At 36.1% G+C, this 24,782-nt stretch overlaps 1 protein-coding gene across 12 annotated transcripts in view; it reads left to right on the top strand.

Moving 5' to 3' along the window:
* Positions 1–24,782, top strand: part of RAPGEF2 (Rap guanine nucleotide exchange factor 2) — a 185,675-nt gene that overhangs the window by 134,235 nt on the left and 26,658 nt on the right. For 9 of the 12 annotated variants that reach the window (XM_065061435.1, XM_065061437.1, XM_065061434.1 and 6 more), the window contains 9 exons: positions 4,772–4,903; positions 14,224–14,401; positions 16,234–16,370; positions 16,962–17,120; positions 18,983–19,135; positions 19,530–19,694; positions 22,697–22,804; positions 22,895–23,098; positions 23,200–23,308. In XM_065061435.1, the coding sequence (XP_064917507.1) occupies positions 4,772–4,903; positions 14,224–14,401; positions 16,234–16,370; positions 16,962–17,120; positions 18,983–19,135; positions 19,530–19,694; positions 22,697–22,804; positions 22,895–23,098; positions 23,200–23,308 (1,345 nt within the window). The remainder of the gene's footprint in view (positions 1–4,771; positions 4,904–14,223; positions 14,402–16,233; positions 16,371–16,961; positions 17,121–18,982; positions 19,136–19,529; positions 19,695–22,696; positions 22,805–22,894; positions 23,099–23,199; positions 23,309–24,782) is intronic. The other 3 variants (XM_065061440.1, XM_065061439.1, XM_065061441.1) reach the window with 2 other exon arrangements.

Raw genomic sequence — 24,782 nt, 5'->3', positions numbered from 1 at the left:
CATGTTTGCTTTAAAATGGGTGGTATATTGGAGCTCTCCAACCAGCATTCCTCTTGTATTTTAGAATTATATTTGTGCTTATGTCTTTCCCGTTGCTGCATTTATACTTGTTGTTTTCACATGCTGCATTTATAAATAATAAACCCAAAACCAACTCCACAACAAAAAATCATAGAGGAATACTATTTAAATAAAGAAAGGATTTTGGTATCATTTCACTTGTGTTTTGTTGATTTTGTACCTTTTTTATGATATATCTGAAAATTTTAATTTCTTGTCAAGTAAATATTCTGAAAACATAGTGATTTTTTAAAAATGCTGTATTAATTGGATGAGCCTGATTTCTTGAGTGGAAGTTGCATAGAATGCAGCAAAGCTCAAGCATTTGGCCAAGAGACTAAGAAAGAGGAGAATTCGAGCACAGTCCCAGAAGTAGCGTATGTATTCAGTGCCTTTATTTTTTACAGAAAGGCACATTGTAGGGGAGGAGAAAATCATGGTGTTCTTAAAATAGGAGGAAAATATTCAGAGCAAAGTAATTGTTAGCTTTGCATGCATAAAGCGGTGACTCACTTTGAGGATGGAAGTAATGAAATGCTGCTGTTAAGATGGGAAGATGTGATAAGGTTTAAGGTATTGTGCAGTTCAAAATGGAGATAACTCTTTGTCCTTAAACAATTATGTGAAACTATCTTAAGTTTTCATTTGTTTTACGGTATTCAAAAAGCAAAAGCATGGTGTTCCCAGATGTGCTCATTTTCCTCTGGTTTCTTGACATGTTTATAAACTGTTTAAGTGTGTATGCATACATTCATGGACACCTGATAAGGGCTATATGTATATTTGTAAAATACTATTTTGATCTCTGTCAAGTTAAGATTAGAGCTTTTGTATTAAGTATTCTATCATTTTATGTTTTGTGTTAAAAACATTTCCACTGTGTTATGTCGTACTTCATTACTTCTATGCATACGTAGCCTTCATGTTTCTCACAGAGTTTGTCCTGAAAATAGGTTATGAGGGCAGTTATCTGATTCTTTCAATGTTTATTAATTGTTTATTATGGTGCAATTAAACTAGATTTACTTAAAAACAACTCATGCATTTATTTTTCTAAATTACTCTGCCATGTTTTTACTCTGCTAGTTCATTCTAATGCTGTGACTCCAAGTGTTCAGTAGCAAAATTAAGCAATATTATAGTTACTGGCTTTAGCAAAGCTGTAGTTTAGTGTTGTCACGGAAAAATAAGTACTTGTTATATAAAATACAAAAGTTTCTTTTTTTTTTCTTTGTTACTTTGAATGACTCCTTAAATCTAGCCTTCCTTTAATGAAAATAGAAAACAACATAAAAATGTCTCTTTGGTTCTGATGTCATTTGCGATGCCTTTAGTTTGTTATAGGTGATGTCTCTGAGGCAAAGGGTATGTTCTTTGTCATTGTCATATTGTGGCATGATCTGGACGATAAGGCATGTGTTATCTAGCATGTACTTGACTTAAAACATTATGTGAAAATGGTTGGTTTGTTTGTTTTTACTGTGATACTAAGTATTTGTCAATACTCAGCTGTTGAATGGAATGACAGCTGACCACAAGCACCGAGTGCTTAAAAGTTTTGTGATAGATTGACAGTAGCACAGCAAATATACCTGTTATAGTGAAGCAAACTGTCCTATATATCCCAAAAGCAGAACTGATATTCCTAGCTGTGTTTTCGGTGGAGATTATAGCACTGTTTCATGATGTTGTTCTCTAATTGTTTTCACGGCAACTTATTAGGTGTAAATACCCTGTTTTGGGCCAGACAACTTGGTGCTGGTTGCTGGCACTACTGAGGTGGTTTAACATTGCATTTTATGCTTGCTCTGCTTACCAAAACCATTTATTAAACATTGTGCTCCAGGAGTGACAAGTGTAGACTCTGTAGAAGGTTTAGGCACATGCAATTTTTCGTTGTCATCAGTGCTTCGCTTTTTTCCCTGTTGTGTGCATATCTGTATCTTAAATACTTTAAGTAGCAATATGTGATTAGGATAGAAATGCATGTATTTCTCACAGATACTTTTCATTGAGCTGACAATTTAAATGTTTCATCTTATTTAATTTTTGGATGTTTTTCCTCACACAATTTCTCACCTTAACTTCTTTGGGGGCAAGGCAGTCACAGTGGATGCTGCTTTCGGGCATGTAGCACAGAGATGTAGTATTCTGCAAAGATGTGAGCATGTGCTTTCTGCTTGTGAATAGTCCTATTTGATTAGGATCAAAGTGACTAGTTAGGTTGCCGTAAGTAAAATGCCTGCTTCTCATCTTCTGCTGTCACCGCTTGGCAAGTCCAGCTCTTGCAGCATGGCTTTGACTTGAGGAGTTATTCTGAAACCAGTAATCACCAAACATCCAGCTGATTGTCTACAGTCAAAAAAAATCAGAAGGCTTGCTTTTATTTGCGATATGTTTCATCAGTTATTGTGGAATCCCCTGATTGCGTGTGTAGTAACAAAGCATAAATCCTTGCTGTTTATTTGGAACACTAAGTGCAGTCATTATATTAAAGCTTGACTTCATTTTTTCAACATACTAACTGGGTTGGCTTTAATGTAGAGTTCTTAGGAATTGTTATTGCATTGATAAAAAATAAATGCAGTTGTTAATGATGTGGGGATATTTGAAGGACACTATGAAAAATTGAACTTGTTTGGCTGGGCTCAAGACTGTTGAGATGCACCTCCCTATGAAGTTACTATGTATTTGTGATTGAAATATTTATTACTTCATTAAATATAAAGCTCTCAAAATATTGTATATTTATGAGTTATTAACTGTGCAAATCTTAGATGATTTGTATCTGTATCTCAAAATAATATATATGAATTCTACTTAGGAATAAACCTGAATTACTTTAATTCAAAGAGATTGTACTTTTAGGAGTATTCATCAACACATTGGAAAACCTGCGGTGGTTCATTTACTATACATTCTACCTATGAAATGTATACTTATTTGTGGAATAGCTGGAATCATGATAAAAATGGATATAATGGCCTGAAAATCAGTAAATACTGTTCAGTTTTATGCAAATTCAGACTTAAACATTGAAAAGGGAAGTAGCAGAGACAACAGATACTATAACTAGTGCACCATTTCATACTGTATTTTCTCCTTCTGGTATATCGTCAACAGTGGTGAGCATAATTAGATTTTTCTGGAGGCAGCATCCATGGCTCTGTGTATTAGAGTATTGCTTTTGTTAATTGGCCTTTCTTTGTTGATTGGTATGTGAAGATCATCTCTAGCTCTGGGCTTACCGAAGTTTTTTAGATTATTAATGTCAGTTCTTTTTTTTATCCCTTCCTTCAGGTAAAATATTAAGAAAGAATTGGTTTTTTGAATGTAGCCATTTTTGCTATCACTGATGCAGTCATGCTATGCCAAGGAAGAAGCCTTTCCAGGTGTATTAGGAAATGCCAGTCAGTCTAAGTAAGACTAAGGTTTGCATTTGGCTGTGCTTTCACCACAAATCCTAAAGGCAAGGTTCTTTCAGCGCATGTTCCATAAACAGACTTATACGAGGCAAACAGCAGTAGGACCATTCAGTACCTTTAACTGTATAGAGCTAATAATTTTCTCAGTCATATTCTCTCTTGACTTGCAGATTATTTTTTTCATAACTTTTATACTGACCTACCTATTGAACCTTAATGCCAAGGTTATGAACAAGGTTACAAACAACTGACATGGGTGGGCACACTGTGGTGTGACATTCTTCATACAAACACACCTCTGTAGTGAATATCTACCTTGTGTGCGTTAAAACAAAAATCACTAAGCAAAGGGTTTTTTTTAAATTCTTGAAGCATTTATTGCATACCAAAATTGATACATTGACATACTTTTATTAACTAGGGGTGGGACGCAAGTTTCTTTGGGAAAGGAGTAATTTGCCCCTGAAATAGCATTTAAATATTTCTTTAGACAGCAAATATTTTTCTTTATTGAACTTCCCTTTCTGCAGTCTGGCAATTTTTACAGTTCTTAAAGATTTTCACAGAAGCTGTGTGCATAAAGCAGTAGTAAAAATACATGTCACAAGTCATGGCGATTGATTGTTAAATAATCAAATATACTGTCTTGATTCATTCTTGAGTACCACATGTGAGCAAACTCATTTCAGGATTGCATCTCTTTGCAGTTGTGTCGTTTTTCTTGCATTTCCTATTTGCCATCCTATTATTGGGCTCAAGGTGTAACAGATAGCTCAGTGGCTTGGATTTTACTTATCTCTAATGTACTTTGCCAACTTCAGAAGCAAAAGAGTTAGCTAAATCCAGAGCAGTGCTTGTGTGTGTGTGTGGTTTTGTTTGTTTGTTTAATTATGTGACTTTACTCGCTGTTAATCCCTGTCCTACAGGAAACCATTGATATTGAAACTAGCACAGTATTCATGTGTGCTTTAATTCTATCCAAATGCCATAGCAAGATATTGAAGAGTTTTGGCGTAAGGGTTGTTGCTTCACTGGTATTTGTCCTAAGATATATATTTTTTTTTTAACATATCTTGTGTTTGCAGCTATGTGGTGGTATTTTGCCAACCTCTGGATTAATTTAAAATCTGCAAAACTCAAACTTTTGTGCTGCATTCTCAAGCCCCAATAGTTTTCTTAATACACTTGGTACTGGCAGAGAGTAAAGTGTGACATAAATGATTTTTAATTCATTTGCTGTGTATGTACGTCAAATTGTAATGATGCTTTTTCTGCTCCACCTATAGCTTCCTGCAGATTTCACAAAGCTGCACCTTACTGACAGTCTCCACCCACAGGTGACCCACGTTTCATCCAGTCACTCAGGATGTAGCATCACAAGTGATTCAGGAAGCAGCAGCCTTTCTGATATTTACCAGGTAAGGCTGGAACGGATGCAAGGGGAGGTGCAATTGCCAGTGGTTTTGACGTTAATAGCTGAACATCTGTGCTATTACATATTGTCAGTTTTTGTCTGAAGCAGCACTCAATGGATTTCAAAAAGACTGATTTTTCTTTGAGCCGTAATAATGTCAGGGTTTTATCTGCCACGTACTAGATCTGATGTTTGTGAAAACTCAGTAAGTAAGGTGTGTTGCCTTAGTTTGTCAGGATCCAAGTTGACAATGTAGAGGTGTAGTATTTGGCAGCATTTTTGGATTATGCTTCCTTAATTTTGTTTGTAATTGGTAATTAGAGGGCAGGAAATGTTCCTGAACTTTAGAGTGGAGAGCCAGTGTGGTCTCTTCAGCAAAGGTCCCTGGTAAGACCTACCTTGTTTTCCTGAAAATAAGGCAGGGTCTTAGACAATTTTTGTTCCAAAAGATGCTTACTTTTCTATATGTATAGCTGCCTGGACACTATCTAAATTGACTTTTTTATGAACTATAACTAGGGCTTATTTTTTGAGTAGGTCTTAGGTTTCAAGCATCCTCAGAAATCCTAAAAAAACATGTTAGAGCTTATTTTTGGGGAAACGGGGCAGGAGGTAGAGGATTTTTTCCCTGACTCCCGCACTTCACCTTGTCTTTCTGACTGTCTGATTTGCCATGTGTAAAACAACAGCTGAGATGTTTAGTGCTAGAAGACTAGACTTTGAGATCTGCTGACAAAAGGTGCATGTGAGCTGAGCATTGTAAGTTGAATCAGAATTTCAAAACTATAGATTTAGGACCATGTAAGGGATTTTTCTTCTTCTTGATGCTGTATTTTACAGTTCTTAGAGGTATTGTCTTCAAAATGTAGAGCATATTCAGTAGCAGGAAGAAATATGCAGTGACAACCCAGTACTGACCTGACTTGAGGGACATATTGCAGTATCCCCACCCACCTGGTGCCAGCATCTCAGTAGTGTTTTCTCTTCTAACTGTCCTGGGAAAGATGGAGAGGTTGAACTGGTGAGACTTTCTAAGTTGTTATACTTAACAGGGGTTCTTCTTGTCATAAAGATCTGTCCTCTGTGTTTGGAAAAGTTTGGGTTTGGAGACATTTACTGTGAAACTGATCCAGAGAGTCCCTAGAACTCTTTGTGGTGTTTGTGCTTCCTCTAAATAAAAAACAGCAAAAAACCATCTGAAATAGAAGGTTTAGATCCTTCATTTGACGTTTACAGCTCTTGCAATGCTGAAGGAGAGGATTTTTCCTTCTGATAAGAAACTATAGCAATTTGTCATTCTGAAAAAACAATTAATCAAATCTAATTAAAATGTTATATCAAAACAATGGTAAAAAAATTAAATGAGACCAGTTCTACATGAAGTACTGCTTACTAGAAGAGGAATGATGTTTGTGTGGGATGCTTTTAAAAATGCAAATGTTGCATGTAAACAATGGGAAAAGCATCATATATACAAACATATAAGTTCAGTTGTGAGCATACTTGTAGCGTGTAGTCTGCTTCAGGTGAATAAGCTCGTAGGCGTTTCTGTGGGAGAAGATGGGCTATAAAAAGGTCCCAGTTCAATTTAGACAGTAATTGCAATAATGCAAAGGTTTATTTTTGTGAAAAATGTCAAAGTTACTGAACACTTTAGGAATAGCATGTGCCAGTCAAGTATGTTTGTCAGAATTTCTTCTGAGAAGATTACTTCGAGACAGGATTTAGGTTTTTACTGTGAGGGTGAAGAACATGTAAAACCAGCTTTGTTCTTCAAGTCATTTATAGATTTTCATACCTTTCATTCCAAAGATTTTACATTTTAACACAAAAATACCAAGTACCTCTAGAGACACAGTGGTAGGTGGCATTTAGTTACAGTCGTAGAGTTGCTCTCTAGATAAGTTGGAAGTAAATTTTTTTAGAGTTTCAGCAAAACCTTTATAACTGTGAAAATGATCATTGAATTTCTGGGAAACTAAAAACCGAAAAATCCCCAACCAACCAACCAAAAAAACAACAAAAACAATCATACAGAAGTTTTAGGGAAGTACATCTTTCTGTAGTCACCAACCTGGTGTATGACACCCATAATAAGTTTTGTTTGCAATAATCGGATCAATGGAGTGGTTGGTGTCTGAAGAGATTTAATGGTTTTGTGAAGTATTTACATGGGGAACGTTTACGTTTTTAATATTCTTTTCAATTTAATTTAAAAAATAATTGAGGATGTCTTGTCGTTCTTGGTGATCTTGAAAAATATCTGGTTTCTTAAATAAATCTACAGTTAGTATTTCATTTAAAGATATCTTGGCACAAAGGTATCGAGAACTTTGCAATTGTACAATGCCAGAGTAATTATTAAAATAACCTATGTCTTTATCAACATTGAGAAATATGAGCAGTTATTGTGGAATGTAGCCCCATGTTTTTGTCTTGATACACATACTTGAAGAAAAAATACTTTAAAAAATGAATTGGTAAGTGCAGGTGTGGAAACTGATAAGCTTAAGGTTCTTAAATTATTGAATTCAACTTTATGGTACCAAGTATTGTTTGATTTAATGATTTCTCATATTGTGGTAAATCATTAATTTCTTACCTCAGTTTCAGTTGTAAAGGGATGCAATGTAGCAATGTTACGTTAGGTTAAAGTACTGCAAAAAAAAAAGGCCACAACAAAATACAATGGGTATAGTTTCATTTTGCTACAGTCAAGGATTAAATAAACAAAAATACTTTCAGGAACTGAGATTGGTTTAGTCATTCTCTCTTAATTATTTGCCTTTTAATTCTCTCACAGGTTTTTATTGAAAAACTGTAAACCATAACCAAATCATCTGCATGTTATTTTTTTTTTTAGTTCCATTTTAATAGGTCTTAGGCAAAGCTCATTATCCTTGTTCCTCTGTTTCTTGTTTTGTGTATAATGTCATTTTTCTGTTCAGTAGAATGGCCTTCTGTTCATTATGCCTAAATAGAAAGGAAAGATTTAGAAAGATTTCCATCTTTCAGTTAATAAAATAATTTTAAAAAATTTTATTTATTAATTAGATCTTCACTGTCGAAATCTGTGTTAAGGATATATCAAGTTTTGCATCCTATTAAGTTTTGGTTCTGTAGCCTTAAGAGCATCTGTTTGCAGTGAAAATATGTTCATGACCTTTTAAGATTTTTTTGAATAAATCATGAAGCTGAATCTTCAGATGCTTTCAGCATTGAGCTGAGAATATTTCTTTTTAAATATTAATGCTGTAACTAAATTTGTTTGTCAAGTGTTGCACATGAAAGAATTCCTTTTAGGATAAGAAGTACTTACCAAAATAAAATAAATAATCCTTTGTGTTTACCCCACCCAAGTCTCCAAAAATACTTCAGGTGCCAATCAGTAAAGTCCTTAAATGTTGTCACTTGTATTTTAGGAGGTAAGTTCATAAAGTGACTAACTCTTTAATGTGACTGGAAAGGAAGGGGATGCTGGATGTTAAGAGATTATGTGCTGGCTTGTATTTGCCAAGAACAATACTGATGTTGATTTGGCAAAGCAAATAGCTCACTCCTGCTTCCAGTGTATGTGTGGCTGCTCACTCCTGTTTCTCATGCTCAGTTGATGCTTCCTTGTATGGATGTATAAACCTGCTCCTATATGCTCCTAAATGCTTCCCATATCTGTCATATATGTTACCAGCTGATGATCCCGCTCTGAGAGTGAGGAGATTTAAGCCCCTCAACGTGTGTTATACCTCCCTCCCTGTTTTGGTGAGGCGTTGCTGTGTTGGCTCAGCTCTTTCCTTGGCCAGCCTTTCTCTGCCTTATCCTGCGCTCAGCCCGGTGCCTTCCTGCTGGCCCCACGTGCCCCCCAGTGTCTGCCCAGACACTCTTGGCGGTCCAGGAAACCGGGAACATCCTTTCTGAGACCCTCCCAGGATGTGTGTATTGCGTGGAAATTTTGAAGATGTCAGCTTTGTTTTTCTCACAAGTCTGATACTTGTAGAAGAAAGGTTCACCTTCCAGACAGTCTTCCTGAGAGAACCAAACCACAGAGTCCATGCAGCCTGCCCCCAAGTTGTTGTATGCAAAATAAAGAGGTTTTACCTTAAGATCGTGAGTCTTTCTGACTGTATCAGCCTCTGCAGTGCAGGACTCGGGGTAATTCAAGAGCATCTGAAATGGCTCAGGTAACGTAGGACCCTCCCAACTTTTGGGTAAACCCTGTGCGGTACCTTATCACTCTTGCCGAGTTTGGGTCCTCTAATCTCTTCTGCAATTAGTAGCCTAGGAGTAACTTTCAGAGTCCCTGTTCATGGGAAACGTTCCTCTGTTTTGAGAAAGTGGCAATTAGTTGGTGACAGGGGAGGATGCTGTCCCTGATCATTTTTCCATCTCTAGGGAGGAATAGTGCTCAGACTGAATCCTGTGACAGATGTGGGCTGCTGTGCTGTAAATTTTGTAGTAGACAATGAAAGAACAAATATGAAGAGAGAGAGAGCAGTAAAAATCATAGCCTGAAGGATTTTTAAGGTGTTTCATGGTCATTTGCACTCATATCAACAGAGTAAGAAAAAATAAACTTACTTTAGATTTATGTATGATTTGTGTGCATATAATAGTTGTAATTGATTCTAATATATATTATAATTCTTTAACAAGTACATATTCTAATTACATGGATTGAATTTCACAGCGATTTATTTATATTGTAAACTTCTACACAGTGAGTTGAAAGTTAATGTAAAAGCAAACCTCAGCCATGATTTCTCTCTGTGTAAAAGCTGGATCTGCTGTGCCTATAAAATGACAGGAGGAAATATTTCAAGTTAATGGGACTTCTGCAGGTAATTTACCGGAGATGTAGGGCCAGTGTTCTTGGTGTCTTGATTCAGTATCTACTTTTCAAGTCAGATATAAAAAATTGATGGTTTTGCTAATGAACATTTTTAATTTCATTTTAAAGTTTATTTTGTAGCCTTTGAACACTATAATGACTGAAAAATAAGGTGAGGATGGATGGGTTTTTTGAGCTGAGCTTGACTGCTTACTTTCTTACCTTCATGGACTTGAAGGACTGCAGCAGATGATTAACATATTTCTGGTTTGCATAAGAAGTGTCTTCTATACTTATTTTTTATTCAATATTTTTTCTTTTGTATGTTTGGAGATTTTGAATTGCTTATTTAGGTGGTGACATTAGTCACAAAGGGCATGTATTCTTTGGAATAACATATTTCTTCTTAATGTTTCCTAGAGAAAATGGGTTAAATTAGGAAAAAAAAAAAGTGTAGTCTAAAAAATTCTGTTTAAAATACTAAGAAATCAGTAGTTAATGTGGTTAATAAGGGTTTTCTAGTTTTTTGCCTTTGTATTTTCAAGATGAGCTGCAATCTTTTCCCCCAAACCACTGTAGAAAACCTTGAAAGCCACCTAAACCAGAGTCTGTCTTCTTATGAGCAGTCCTCCAAGTCTTTCCACTTTCCTTCCCATAGGGAGGCTGGTCTGTGTGTGCAGACATGCATGATGAACCTGTTATAATACTGGAGGGAGTTAACTTCATTGTAAACATCATCTGTTGGATGAGCCAACATCCCCTTGGGCCTCTTCTGATCTGTTTTTCAACAGATACCCAAAAATTGGTTGGAGAAGGAAATGAGGCAGTAGCAGACGTCATCCTCTTTAGCCGTTCATGTCAACCATTACCTCTCTCATTATGTCCACCTTCATGATGCCTCCAAAAAATGGAAGACCACTAGAGCTGGTTTTCATCCATTTCTTCTCATACCAGTCTAAAGGGTTCAACAGGGTTTTCCATTTTCCCAATCTGCCCAGTTTTGCCTTAAGGGAATGAATGATAGTTCTCTTTTTTTAAAAAAAAGTACTATTATTATTTTTCTGGTAGAATCAGGCAAGGAGCCCAAGGCTGAGAATACTTACACAAAACTCCTTTGCTTGCAATCTTTTCCTAGTTATTTTACAGTATTTGTTTAATCAGCTATTATCACTCAAATCTCAATTCTAGAAGTTATTTTGGTATTTAAGATCCTTAGCAATTGGAGTAATCATTTTTGTATCACTACAATATTAGCCTTTACAGACACTGCTTAAAATTGGGCAAGTCTCCTTAGTACCAAATGGGAAATAACTCTTCACCTCAAGTTTGAAAATGTCTCCAGTCTCATGACTTTCTTGTTGGTGATGTGACAAAATATTAGTTTGTCATTATTAAGTGATTCCCTTGAAGCTTCAGCATTTTTTTTATGCCATCTTTCCAACTGTGAAGAAAATTTTCATTGCAACTGATATGCAGAATTTGGAGAGATGTTGTTTTGTACTTTAAGTTGCAACCAGCATTTTTCTTACATGCAATTTCTTTCGATTTAAGTGAAGCTAATTTATTACCTAAGGAACAAAGGGCAACATGCACCCGTGAAAGCACTGATTTCTGAGGTGTATTTTGTATTTGATTAAATGCCCTGGGAAGCTCTAAGCATCATGATTGACTGTAGTACAAATTCTCTCAAGTATTCATCATATTCTGGATTTTCTGCTGAGGTTTATAAGGAAACCTCTGTCTTCAAAGGAGCTGATGTATGGCTCTTGCTTCCTAACTATGGATTCCTGTGTGGACATACTTGTTTTTTCTAATGCATGAGGGAGTACAAAAGTGCTTGAAGTAGGTGAGTTATAAGTTTAATGTGTCAGCAAGAGGATCTTGAATCTTTAATATCATACTTGAAGCTGCTAAGCCTAAAGAAGCTATTTGCAGTGCTTTCTTAGATAAATTGGTGCATGCTTTTAACATGGAGACAGATCCAATTATTCTTAGTAGTGTAACAAAAATCATGCAAAACCTTTTGCATCTATAAACTGAGGAGGAGTCCCTGTGGGATGAATTGTTTGGTTCTTTACTGTTGTGAATGCACATTGCCTGTATGGAAAGGCTATGTTTCGTTTCTTTGCTAACTTTTGCATAATCATAACTTTTTCAGGAAATTTTTAATTTTTTTTTTTTCTCAAAATAAGGTTTATTTTTAAAGGTTAAAGATAATTTAATTAATTTTCTTGTTACTTTGTGGATTGTTGCATTCAGTTCTGAGATTCTTTGTTGCAGTCATTTATGGTTTTGATTAACTACTAGGTTAGAAATAGTTACTTTATCATTCCGGTTTCCACCCATGACTTTAGCTGTCAAGGATTTAATTAGGTCTGTAAGAAATTATCGTCATCAGGAAATACTTTAACTTTCAGTTCTGACTTTTAAGGTATTTTCTGAATACATACTTGCATTTAATTTGTGTGAGATTTTTTTTTTTAATAGCATCAACTTCTGTTGATCTTTTACTTCTGTTCAGTTTTGTTTTCTTGTTCTAAGACAGTCAAATAACTCATCTTTGAATAAATCAGTTTTGTACAGTGTGCCTAATTTTCTCATGTATGTTAGCATCATGCTACTAAATTCAGTTCTGCATTCATCTTACTGACATGCTTTTGGGAAAACTTATTCTGGACAAGTATAATAGGAGGGGTGCTTGTTAATTATGGGAGGGTTTGCAAAATTGACTCAGTCCCCCTGTCACTGGGGCTGTCACTGTTGGAGACTTCTGGTTCTGACAGATTGGTGTCATAAGCTGTGTGTCTACTGACTCATCGTCACTAATTTTTCCACCAGTCACTTTTGATGAAGGCTATTCTGTAAGACTAGTGAGAGCAACTGTTTCAAATATATCACAGGGAACATGCATGTTAAGCACGTTAAGACTGCTAATGAAAATACTGTTACCAGTGCTATAATTTTTGTGATTTGTTTGTATACCGGTATAATGTCCTTCTTTATCCTACATAAGAAACATTCAGCTTTTTTTTCTTTCTTGAAAGAACAAACAAATCAAACCAAAATCATCAAAATACCCCACAAAACCAAACCAAACAAAACCCACACAAACTGAGAATAATTTCAATATTGTGTAGGTGCTGTTAGGCTTTTTATATTAACAAGACCCTATTACAAAGCTTGTGTTTTACTGTACGACAGAAGCATTTAAGAATGCTGTGAGCTGCCCTGATCCATCTCCAGGCATATGCTGCCATTCAGAAGGTGGCCGTGTATAATGGTATTAAACTAACAGATGTCAGCCACGGCTAGTGAGGCAGGAATAGGGAAGATGATTCTATGAAAATACCAGCGCAATTTGTCTTACCTCTCTGTATTTGGAAAGTGACCCAGTTTTTGGTGTTTTTTCTGGTTTTTTTTTTTTTATGCTGTGAGAGTCAGATTGATAAAACAGCCTCCAGTAGCTGTGTTTGCCCCATGTAGTGTTTTTAAAGTAGATATAAGGGCATTTTGTGCTTCCAGAGATTCTGAAACACGCCATCCTTACAAGGTGATTTCTCATACCTACAAACTTGATTTCTCAAGCCATGGCTTAAAACTCGCTTGTTAGAAGCTCGTGTTTCCTTAAAGACTGTTGTAGCTGAGCCTTGGCAGCTGCTGTGGTATTAAATAGAGTTCTGAGAAAAAGCAGCTTTATCAGCTATGACAGACAAATGTTTGTGGGATTTGTTAAGTGTTTGTCTTAAAACTGAATCATTAAAATGTATTTATGTTTAGCTGCTATACTAATGACCTCAGGATATATATGGACTATGTATTTCCTTCATTTTAATACAATTTAAAGTAGGTGAAATTTGGCAGATATTCTGTGAAATCTATCTGTGGTGTTTAAGCAGAGACTTCACATTTTTTTTCTGCATCTGTAAATTCTTATACTGTTTATCAGCAAATGAAAGCCATATTTAATTCTGTTCAACTGGAACCACTAAAAAAAAAATACAGTCCTAGGTTACTGGGAGATAGCAAAATTCCTGTATTGTTTGCTGCCATACTTATTTCCCTGAACCGTCTACCTAAAATTACATTGCATTCGTAAGTGTCTGAAAGTGTAAAGTTGGGGTGAGAACAGAAGCTGTTTTAAATGGACTGTTAATATATATACATATATATATATATATATATACACAACTAATATTCCAAGGAATTATTCCTTGAAATATAACTGCCTTCAGTTCCCCCAAGAACTACTGATTAAATAATGTATGTTGAATCCTGTTGATTTGTGGCTGATTGAAACAAGTGTTAAAAGCTCTGCTTAAACAGTGTTTTGGGGTGGATTAATGGCTAATTGTTTCAAAAAAAGAAATATGAAAAATAATGAGTAAACTTGGGTGATCTGTTAGGTGATAGAAATAATTTCTATGTATTTAACTAGAAAACTGTAGCAGTGGTGAACACATTTGAATATTTTTTCTTTAATTGTTTATACATGGATTTAGGCTACAGAAAGTGAAGCTGGTGACATGGATCTCAGTGGGTTGCCAGAGACAGCAGTGGATTCTGAAGATGATGATGATGAAGAAGACATTGAAAGGGCATCGGATCCTTTGATGAGTAGGGATATTGTTAGAGACTGCTTGGAGAAAGACCCAATAGACAGGACAGATGATGACATTGGTAAGTATTGCAGTGAAGTAAAATACTGTTGAACTTGTTCTCCTTCACAAAAAACAACAACAACAAAAACCACAAAACAAACAAACAACAAAAAAACCTTGAGGTTTTCTTTTAATTGTTGGCTTTTGTAGTTGATAGGTTTAGTGTTTATTCTTTAAGGTGACTCATAAATGCCATATATTGAATGAGTACAGCCAAAGAAGAGGAAAACACACATGATATGGGTGAAAACTATTAGTTGCTGGCCTTTTAGATCTCAGGCTTCAACATGATTTATATCAGAACTGGTTTGTGAAGTAAACATCATTGCATACTGGAAAATAGACAGAAGCTTGGCAAAGTCAACATTAACATCAACACTGGATGCTTATCATATTAATTATTTTAATTCTAAGTTGTGATGTTGTGTCTGTTTTTAACCACAGATATATATTTGTGTTAAAGATTGGAGCCATTAAGACCTTTATGTAAATGTGTATTTAATCAAACTAAATTGCTATGTTAATGTACAGGCTAATACATTGAAAGCAAAGCAATGCAAAACTAGAATTCAAATTCTTATAATTTCTAATCTAATCTGTTTTACTGGCTGAGTTTTAAGTTTTTTTCTTTTATCAAGGTATGACTAAATGATGATTAAAGTTGATTATCAGATGATTAACAGACTGGAGCATCTCTTGTATGAGAAAGGTCTAACTGTTCAGCTTGGAGAAGAGAAGGCTCAGGTGGATCTCATCAATGCGTACAAATATCGGGAGCAAGGACGCAAAGAAGTCTGAGTCAGGCTCTTCTCAGTGGTGCCCAGTGAGAGGATCAGAGGCAATGGGCACAAACCGAAACACAAGAGGCTCCATATAATGACCAGGAAATGCCTTTTTTTTTTTCTTAAAAAAAAACCACCACCACCAAAAACCACAAAAAACACCTGTGTGTGTGACTGAGCACTGCACAGGTTGCCCAGAAAGGTGGTAGAGGGGTCTCCATCTTTGCAGATATTCAGAAGCCATCTGGACACAGTCCTGCGCAGTTGGCTGTAGGTGGCCCTGCTTGAGCAGGAGGGTGTGACCAGATGACCTCCAGAGGTCCCTTCCAACCTCGACCAGTCAGTGATTCTGAGTGAATAAAAATTTAGGAAAAAGATGGGCTCCTATTGATTACTTTCTGTAGGTTTTTTTTTAGATAAAACAATACAAAAATGCCTAACATTTAGGGCATATAATCCCTCAGCAGGACTACTAAGAAAAATTGAGTTCTGTAGTTAATGAACAATGTACAAAGCACAAATGTGGGAGAAGCTCACAGCTGAGTACAAATGCAATTCCAGTGCGTGCAGAAGACAGAGTAGCAGTAGTCACCTTTAAGGCAGTAATCCTCTTCTGTCTGGAACTGTGTGAATGTGCCCGATGACACTGTTAGCTCTAGCCTAGGAAGGGATGGCTTTACCAATGAACTTGCTCAGTTTTGTTAAATTTTCCTTCTTAATTTCTTGCTGTGTTTTATATAAACCTATCATAGTCTTCATGGACTTACTGCCCTGGCTGGCTGGAGTATTACAAATGTCATGGGTTGTATTCCAAGCTCTTGGTTACATTACAATTCTTCCATTATGCTGACTTTTACTTTGCAGGGCTTCTATTGATGATATGATGGGCCAGTCCGTGTCTACAAAATACCCAGTAATTACAGCAGGCCACTGTACATGATTTATTAGTATACAGAAGTGATTGTGTAGCATTTTAGCTTAAGCAGCCTCGGGCATCTTGCTGAAGAACTGCCTTTGCTGTGCTTTGTTGTTTTGACATGCACGACTCAGTGGGCTTTTTCTCCTTCAGAACAACTACTGGAATTCATGCATCAATTGCCTGCTTTTGCCAACATGACAATGTCAGTGAGGAGAGAGCTCTGTGCTGTAATGGTGTTTGCAGTTGTGGAGAGAGCAGGAACTATTGTACTAAACGATGGGGAAGAGGTCAGTAGAAGTTACTTTGGACTCTCCTATTATACCAGACATCTCAAATTCCACAGGGTTAAGGTCCTCTTTTGTTGCTTAAAACCAAAACAAAACAAAAAAAAAAAAAAAAAACAAAACACAAAACCAAACAAAAAAACCCCACAAACATTGAGCAGGTAAATTATGCCTCTTTTCATTCTGCATTAGTTTGAAAGCTTTTCTTTAAGAACTTGTACACTTATGCAAGAAAAGCACAAGAAAATACTCTTCATAATGTACAAAATGCTTCCTGCCTATTGGAGCTGATATCAGGACTCTATTTCAGTGTTTAAGTGGTGTTTTAAAACCACATTTTTCCTTTTTATTTCCTTTAAAAAAAATCAGGCTTACATTAACTCTTAACATTAAAGTTAAACATATGATTCCAGTTTTCTTGAGCTGGAAATTGCTGCACATTTAAGGTAAACTAGCTTAGTCTACCTTAGTTTTTAATAGATGCTAAAAAGTAACATTTATTTTGGAAAAATGGCAAAGGTTGAATCTATATAGTATGATATTACAGTGTTAGATGATTCAGTCTTGACGTATCCTGCAATGTTTGATTTATAGCTGGATTCCTGGTCAGTCATTTTGAATGGCTCTGTGGAGGTGACATACCCTGATGGAAGAACAGAGATACTTTGCATGGGGAACAGTTTTGGTGTTTCCCCTACCATGGAAAAGGAATATATGAAAGGAGTGATGAGAACCAAAGTGGACGACTGCCAGGTAGTGTGTTGGACTGTAATACACACAAAGTCACGTACATACAGACATAATGCCACTCAGCAGCCAGTTTTATTTTAATACATGTAAAATCTCCAGCATGTAACCCTGTACAATAGTTGAGAAATATGTCACCTGCATACTCACAGTCTGGGAAACTGAATTCTCTTCATCATTTTGGATTAAGAGGTTTGTGTACATGCTTTTTCCAGAACTTGAAGACCAACAACCTATTGTGTATATCTCTTTCTTCACACTTTCCTTTAGGATCTCAGGGTCATTAGTCATTACAGGCTGTATTAATTCTACAGGCAGTAGCCATTCTTCCTTGCTCAACTCAGTTATGGAATCTTAAAGTAATACAAGTTCCCTGTCCCATGGTTTGAGTAGAAAATCTAGTTTCAGCCAATCTGGTCTTTCAAGGAAAATGCCTTGACGTTTGCTGTAATGCAAGTAGTCAGATATAAGGAATGCTTCTCAGAGCATAAAACCACTAGCGTAATCTGGATATATGGTTGCTATTTACATACTTCCATCCAGAAGACAATAGCTAAACCATGGGTCAATTAAGCAATTCTTCCCCATGAGGGTGGTGGGGCATTGAAACAGGCTGCCCAGAGAAGCTGTGGATGCCCCATTTCTGGGAGTGTTCAAGGCCAGGTTGGATGGGGCTTTGAGCAACCTGGTCTAGTGGAAGGTGTCCCTGCCCATGGCAGCGGGCTTGGACCAGATGTTCTTTAAGGTCCCTTCCAACTCAAACCATTCTGTGGTTCTATGATTTGTCCTGATGGCTATTTACCTTCCAGTGTATGCCCCTTGAAATGGGTGTAAATGTGTGTTAACGGAGTCTCCTGGTTTAATTTGCCTATCTAACTTCCAAGAAGTGAATAAATGGTATCTTGGTAGAATACTGTTTTGGAACAGATCCAAAGTATGGGAATTCTGTTTCAGCTACTGCTAGCTGCTGGAAACAGAAAAGGTATGTAAATGAGTTATGGAGAGTGCAGGAGACAAATACTGTCTTTGTGAATCTCATGCCTTTGTCCTAAGTATGTACATGATGACTTAACAAGTTGTCAATCAGAAGAAACGCTATCTTTTCTTTTCAATTAAATACCCAAGTTCCTGTGACAGTTGAATATTGGCCCAAAAAGAGACCAAAGTATAGAACCTCCAACAAGTTCTAAAAGACAATTCATAGTACATACAGTGTTTTTCTAAGTTGTAGCTGGTGGCCTTAATTATATTTACATAGTGTGGATGCTAGGAATATTCTTCAGATATTTATTGTCATACTTATTCTTGGTTGACCAGATGATTATAGAAAATATTTTTGCTGCTGTATACTTTAATCCAGAAGCAGTTTGTTTCTGTGTGCCTGCATTAATGTAATTGAATTAATGTTAGTTTTCTAATGATTGACTTCATTAATAATAGCTATGAAAAATGGAAGCTATTTACAGTAGCAGTAGGCATAAAAAGCCAAAAGCTAGGTTTTCCCTTCAATCTCATAACCCTTCTAAATACCGCACAAGCTTGCATGGGAGAAAAAATATCAGCTAGGATGCTGAGCTTCACCTCCAGCAGACAGGAGGTCCAAGCAGCTGAACAAAAATGGCTGATAATGCTCAGTCATTTTGCTCTGATGAATCTAGGTGTCCTTTAACTGCAAAATTGTGTTGGAAGTATTGTGCTTGTGTGTTTTTCTGCTTACTACAGCTGAACTGCTGGAGAGAAAAATTTGTCTCACTGCAGGCTGAGAAACTACTTTATCTTTTCTATTAATAGAGTACTTTCATCTTAAGTGTAAACGTTTTTCTGAAGATCTTTATCTTTTAATACTGGTGTGCGATGATTCTTTCCAGTTTGTTTGTATAGCCCAGCAAGATTATTGCCGCATCCTCAATCAGGTGGAAAAGAACATGCAGAAGGTAGAAGAGGAAGGTGAGATTGTCATGGTGAAGGAGCACAGGGAGCTCGATCGCACTGGAACAAGAAAAGGTCACATTGTCATCAAGGTAAAAGCAGAAGAGGGAGTGTCTTGCAAAAGTCTGTGTTCTATCAACTTCTTAAGTGGGCAAGTTAGTTGCAGGATTGAGATATATATTATAAAAATATTTGAAAATATAAGAATAATATTTATTTTTCTCTTTACAGTTATGCATGTTGATAACTAGATGATTTCTATAGAATTCAGTTACAGAAATTTGTCATGTTTCTTACCACGATGGTTAAGCTGTTATGTTTGCTTAGCTCATTACTCAAGAGATGCCAGTATTCTTTTTAGTGCAATGCATCTTCAGTATGTTATGAGAAAACAAATTTGCATTCGTTGAAAATCTATTTTAATAACTGAATCTTGGGTTGTGTTTGTGTTGTGTGTTTTTGGTTTTGTTTGTTTGTTTTTAATAGGGAACAGCTGAAAGGTTAACAATGCATTTGGTGGAAGAACATTCTGTGGTAGACCCAACCTTTATAGAAGATTTCCTGTTGACGTATCGAACCTTTCTGTCCAGCCCAATGGAAGTGGGCAAGAAGTTGTTGGAGTGGTTCAATGACCCCAGCCTCAGGGATAAGGTTAAAATCCCCTGAATTATATACTTGTTAGCATTTGCATTGATGCAGAAGCTATTAAGAATAAAATAAGTTTTAGAGGGAGTGACTAAACTGAATAAGGCACAAATAGCTTGTGACATATTTTAATGGCAGAATATACGGATAAAACCAAGAAAATATTTTTCCGTATTTTATTTAAATACTAATGTGCTCATGCAAGGAAATTAGCCATGTTTTGCCTTGGTATGTTTTTACAACGTAGTTCAGTTGCTTGCAAGTATAGGAAAAGCTTTTTTCCAATAATGAGTTTTTTAATTTCATATAACTCAATAGAATTCTATTGTGTCTTGAAATTTGAGCATATAACTAAGTTGTCTTTACCATACATAATACTAGTTAGCACAAGTTGGCAAACATTTTGTGATCATTTATTCACATATAAAGACACTAGAAAATGTAGCCATTGTTGAGAATCTGTTGAGCATTACACAGCATAAAAAAAAAACCAAGCCCACCCAAACCCAAGAAAGCAATCAAAATCCTCTTCTCTAAACAAAACTGCCATGATGGAAGAATAAGGCCCTGTCTATCCAGTTTTGGCACACTATTTGCACTGTCTATTGAGGCTATAGCGTGCTTCACACTGTAATGCTTTATTTTCACTTGTATATGACTTTGTCATATATAAAAAAACCACTAGTAAATATTTCCAGATTTTTTTTTTTTTTTTTTTTTGCAAATTAGAAACTGAAGAAATTATACCAATAGGGTTAAAGAGAAATTTGGTTTTCAACTTTTGTTTAAATCTGGATATTTTTTCTACTAGAAAAGCTAGTACATCTGTGGCTCAGAGGAAGTACCTCACATCTGGCAGAGAAGATAGGCTTTGCAGCTAATATTGTTTAGCATAGCCTTGTTACAACTTCAGAGCTGTAATACCAGAACTCATCTTTAAACTTATTTTTCTTGTCCTCCCTCGGATAATCCCCTCAGCCTCCGCAAAAGCATGAGCAAGTAGAGTTGCTTGTATCAGGTCTGGAAATAAAGCAGCTCTTTGTTCTGCTGTCTCAATAACCAGCCTTTTCTGACACTGAGTAGTACTGAAAAAAAAGGCAGGACTAAGGGAACAGCCTGGGGAGAAGTGGAGATAAGCAAGTGGGGAACAAGGAATTTGGAAGATTTTGGCTGGTTTGGATTAAGGGCTGGTAGGCAGTGAGGAGAGGGAAAGAGGTGAGTAGAACTTCCTGAGGGTGACCAGTATTCAGTAGTAATCAGACTGCACCATTTGAGGTCTAGCCTTACTGATGATTTGTCTCAGTAGCAGGGTACTTGACTTTACAGCTTTAATCCTCTTTTAATGCTGTTCCTATTGTGACACAAATAATAACATTCTTCTGGAAGTCACTGTTCAAACCTTTCCAGCACCATGTCATTTGGGTACCTTAAGTCTCAACTTCGAAAGCAGCATTGGCAGTGAAGCTGTCACTGCAGTGATTTAAAATATATTATGTGGTATGGCTTGCAGCTTCCCAGGCAGTTTTAAAAACCTGCAATTAGCCTAAATTTAACCAGACATTGTCTGGATCTTCCAATGTCATCCGCATTAGTGAAAAACAACAGAAATGTTTAACAGAGAGGAAGTTCCTCTTCGATTTCAACGGTGGAATAATCAGAAATATGTCAGAAGTGCTGCCTCTAGCCTAAATCCCAGTGGCTGGGAGTGGCAGCACATAGTGCTGTGCAGTTGCCTCCTGTTAGAAATCTGAACTCTGAAGGAGTTCTGAGGTACTTGATTAGTTTGGTCATGAATTGTGGAAGTTTTTCTGAATTCACAAGGTAAACTCCTTGGAAACTCTGAGAGAGTGGCATGGTTTGGTTTTGGATGCCTGGTGTCAGACCTTTAGTATAAGAGGCTGCAGAGGTTTAGATTTTGTACAGATGCAAAGAACAGACAGGTGTTAGCTTTAGCTGATTGAAATTTGTATGAGATTTTCTTCGTAAGCTCTAGTTTTTTAAATGTTTGGGAGTTTTCCTCTACTAACTTTCCCAGCATAACAGAAGAAAGGCAGCTGTATTTTTAAGATAAATGAGTGGCACAACCCTTTTGGATTCAGGAGCTTTTTAAAAATAGCACAAATCGATATTGATTCAAGACATCAAAACTCTTTTTAATTTGTTAGGACAAATGCTGCTCATGTTCCAAGTCAAATTGTGTACTAAGATAAAATTTTACAGTAGAAGCATATTGTTTTTAAAAAATGCAGCTCTCACTTTGTGGCTTTACCATCACTAATACTAATTGATAGTATTCCTTGAGGGTTTTTTGCTGACAAAGTATAGAATACCAGCTAAGATCCTTGTGAACTTGGTAATCATATTTGCTTGGGGAGAGCAGGGGTGGAGAGAAAGCAGGAGTAGTAAACTGAAAGGTTGACTCTAAGGAAAAAGATTACATGTATTCACTGTTAAAATCTGTTTCCTGCTTTTCACAATAGTTCCTTTTACCTGCCTCTCTAAACATAAATAGCTCTTTTACACAGGTAGAAGCCTAATGAAGCTAGTGGTGGCTTATCTAAAAATCTGTGAGATTCAAGAACCAATATATAGCAGTATCGGAAGCTTTGTGATCATGTGCTTAAAGAATTAAGCAGATTTGGAGATGCACGTGAACAGGAAATTGTTACAAGTCAGAAATGAATCTAACTCGTTGCCTTGATACCTGTGTGTTCTATTCCCTACTCAATCAGATTTGATACAGCTAGTGTTAATTTTTTAACTCATAGTATTCTTTGAAATACAACATACAATTACTTGTACAAGTGAAAGCAATTTTAATGTTTAACTCATTCTATCCTCCTGGTAAATGATTGCATATTATTAAAGTTAGGTTTGGGTGTACATAGATATATGATATTTAGGATTCCAGTGAAAACTGCTTTAAGGAGCAGTATTTTTAAGGGACATGGTACTAGTTCCATTCTGGGTATTCCTGGAAAATATTTATATTATTGTTTAATTTTCAGGTTACACGGGTAGTATTGTTGTGGGTGAACAATCACTTCAATGATTTTGAAGGAGATCCTGCTATGACTCGATTTCTGGAAGAATTTGAGAATAATTTGGAGAGGGAGGTAAGAATGAGGAGTTTTTCTGACTGTCTAGGATGGCCAGGAGTAGCCAGGCTGCTGTTATATATGACTCATTATTCTTTTTTCTTGTAGAAAATGGGTGGACATTTGAGGCTGTTAAATATTGCTTGTGCTGCTAAAGCTAAACGAAGATTGATAACCTTAACAAAGCCATCTCGAGAAGCCCCTTTGCCTTTTATCTTGCTGGGAGGGTCAGAAAAAGGATTTGGAATCTTCGTTGACAGTGTAGATTTTGGTAGCAAAGCTACAGAAGCAGGCTTGAAACGTGGAGACCAGGTACGTAATTTTAAAATGTGGTTTGGTTTTGTTTTTCTTCCCCTTTTTTGTTTTCTTTCTCTTTGTTAAATAAAAATAACACTGCCTGTTTGTATTTTTAGATACTGGAAGTGAATGGTCAAAACTTCGAAAACATTCAGCTGTCAAAAGCCATGGAAATCCTTAGAAATAACACTCACCTGTCTATCACTGTGAAAACCAATTTATTTGGTAAGTTTGTGTGCACTTTTTGTTCTAATTTCTGTTCTAGTTTAGATGAGGTCTTAATTTTTTTTTAATAGCTTAAAATGGTTTTGTTTGAAACACTTTTGTACTTGGGAGTATAGAAAAAGGAAGCTTACGCGTCCTGAAATACGTTAGTTCATAATTACAGAGAAAAAAATATTATGAGTAGGGTCTGGCGTGAAGGGACTTCACTCTGACAGGTGCATGTTTCTATATTAAGAGGAACTATTGCGAACATTCAGCTTGAATTTATAAAATGTGTTTGTGCATGTAACATTTAGTCCTTTCTCAAGAGAGAAGCCTCTCCTACAATTTCATTTCATCAGTGATCTTAATCTGCCTCCTGAATTTGCTCATAGTTTTTCAGTCCATACCAACAATAAGTGCAACAAGTTCAATAAGAACTTTCTTGCCAGCTAGGTGAAAACAATCTCGCTACTTTCCAAATCTATTCTCTTGATTTCTCCCTCTAACAAGTACTACAGCAGTCATGAAGATGTCTTTAAGCAGCCCAGGACCTCAGCAAACATCATAAGTAATTAATAGTTCGTGGGTTTTGTTGTATTTTTACCCTGGATACTTGGATTATTTATATAATTTAGTGATACATTCCCCAAGTATCTCTTTCAGGGTCAGGTTCTTTGTCACAGATAAGTAGGGCAGAATATTACCCCAGGATGTCACTGCATTAACTGATGATTAAATATGCAGAGGTTATCTCAAAGTCATTTGTCAAATCTGTTTTATGGGGATTTTTTTTTTTCTGCTTTGCAGTAAAGATACTAATATTTCAATTGTTTCTTCTAACTAAGGCGTTTCTTCGTATGTCTGTATATGCTTGTTTAGCAGTATGTGCTTTTTTATTTGTAAGCTCTATGTAACTATCCTTCACACTCCAGGTTTTTGGATCTCATGTGTTGCTTTAGTATGTTCAAATTGAACCAAATTTCTTCAGAAGTTGTGTTTTTCTAAGTTTTAATCTTGTTGCTCCAGCGCAAATACTGAAAGCCCATCACAGTAGTCTCAGAACAGTTACTTTCTGTGTATTGTGTGCTGTATTCCTTATCAACAAATCCCAAAAGCAGAGTGTTTTGTTTGTTTGTTTGTTTTTTTAAAAAACAGCATCATCTTATCCGTATTAGTTTGTTTATCCAGGCCCCAGTTCTTACTTGACAGTACTGATATTGGCTTGGATTCCTCTCCTCCACTTTTCTTTGTGTGTCTTATTTGAAGCTTTTGAAGTCTCTTGGTAATTCGTTGTGTACCTCTGGAGATAAGGATGAATATTAAGGACAAAATTAATACATAATAAAATATAAATAATATATTTATATATTATAATAAATATATGAATATATATTTATATATTATAATAAATAATATAATAAGACCTAGCCCCTGATACTCATCCTCAGCTGGTTGCCCTTGTTCCAAATTTTTCTACAATTCCTTGGATTTA

The sequence above is a fragment of the Columba livia genome, chromosome 4, assembly GCF_036013475.1.
Source record: "Columba livia isolate bColLiv1 breed racing homer chromosome 4, bColLiv1.pat.W.v2, whole genome shotgun sequence".
Taxonomy (NCBI): Eukaryota; Metazoa; Chordata; class Aves; order Columbiformes; family Columbidae; genus Columba; species Columba livia.
This window is presented reverse-complemented; position numbering and strand designations above follow the sequence as displayed.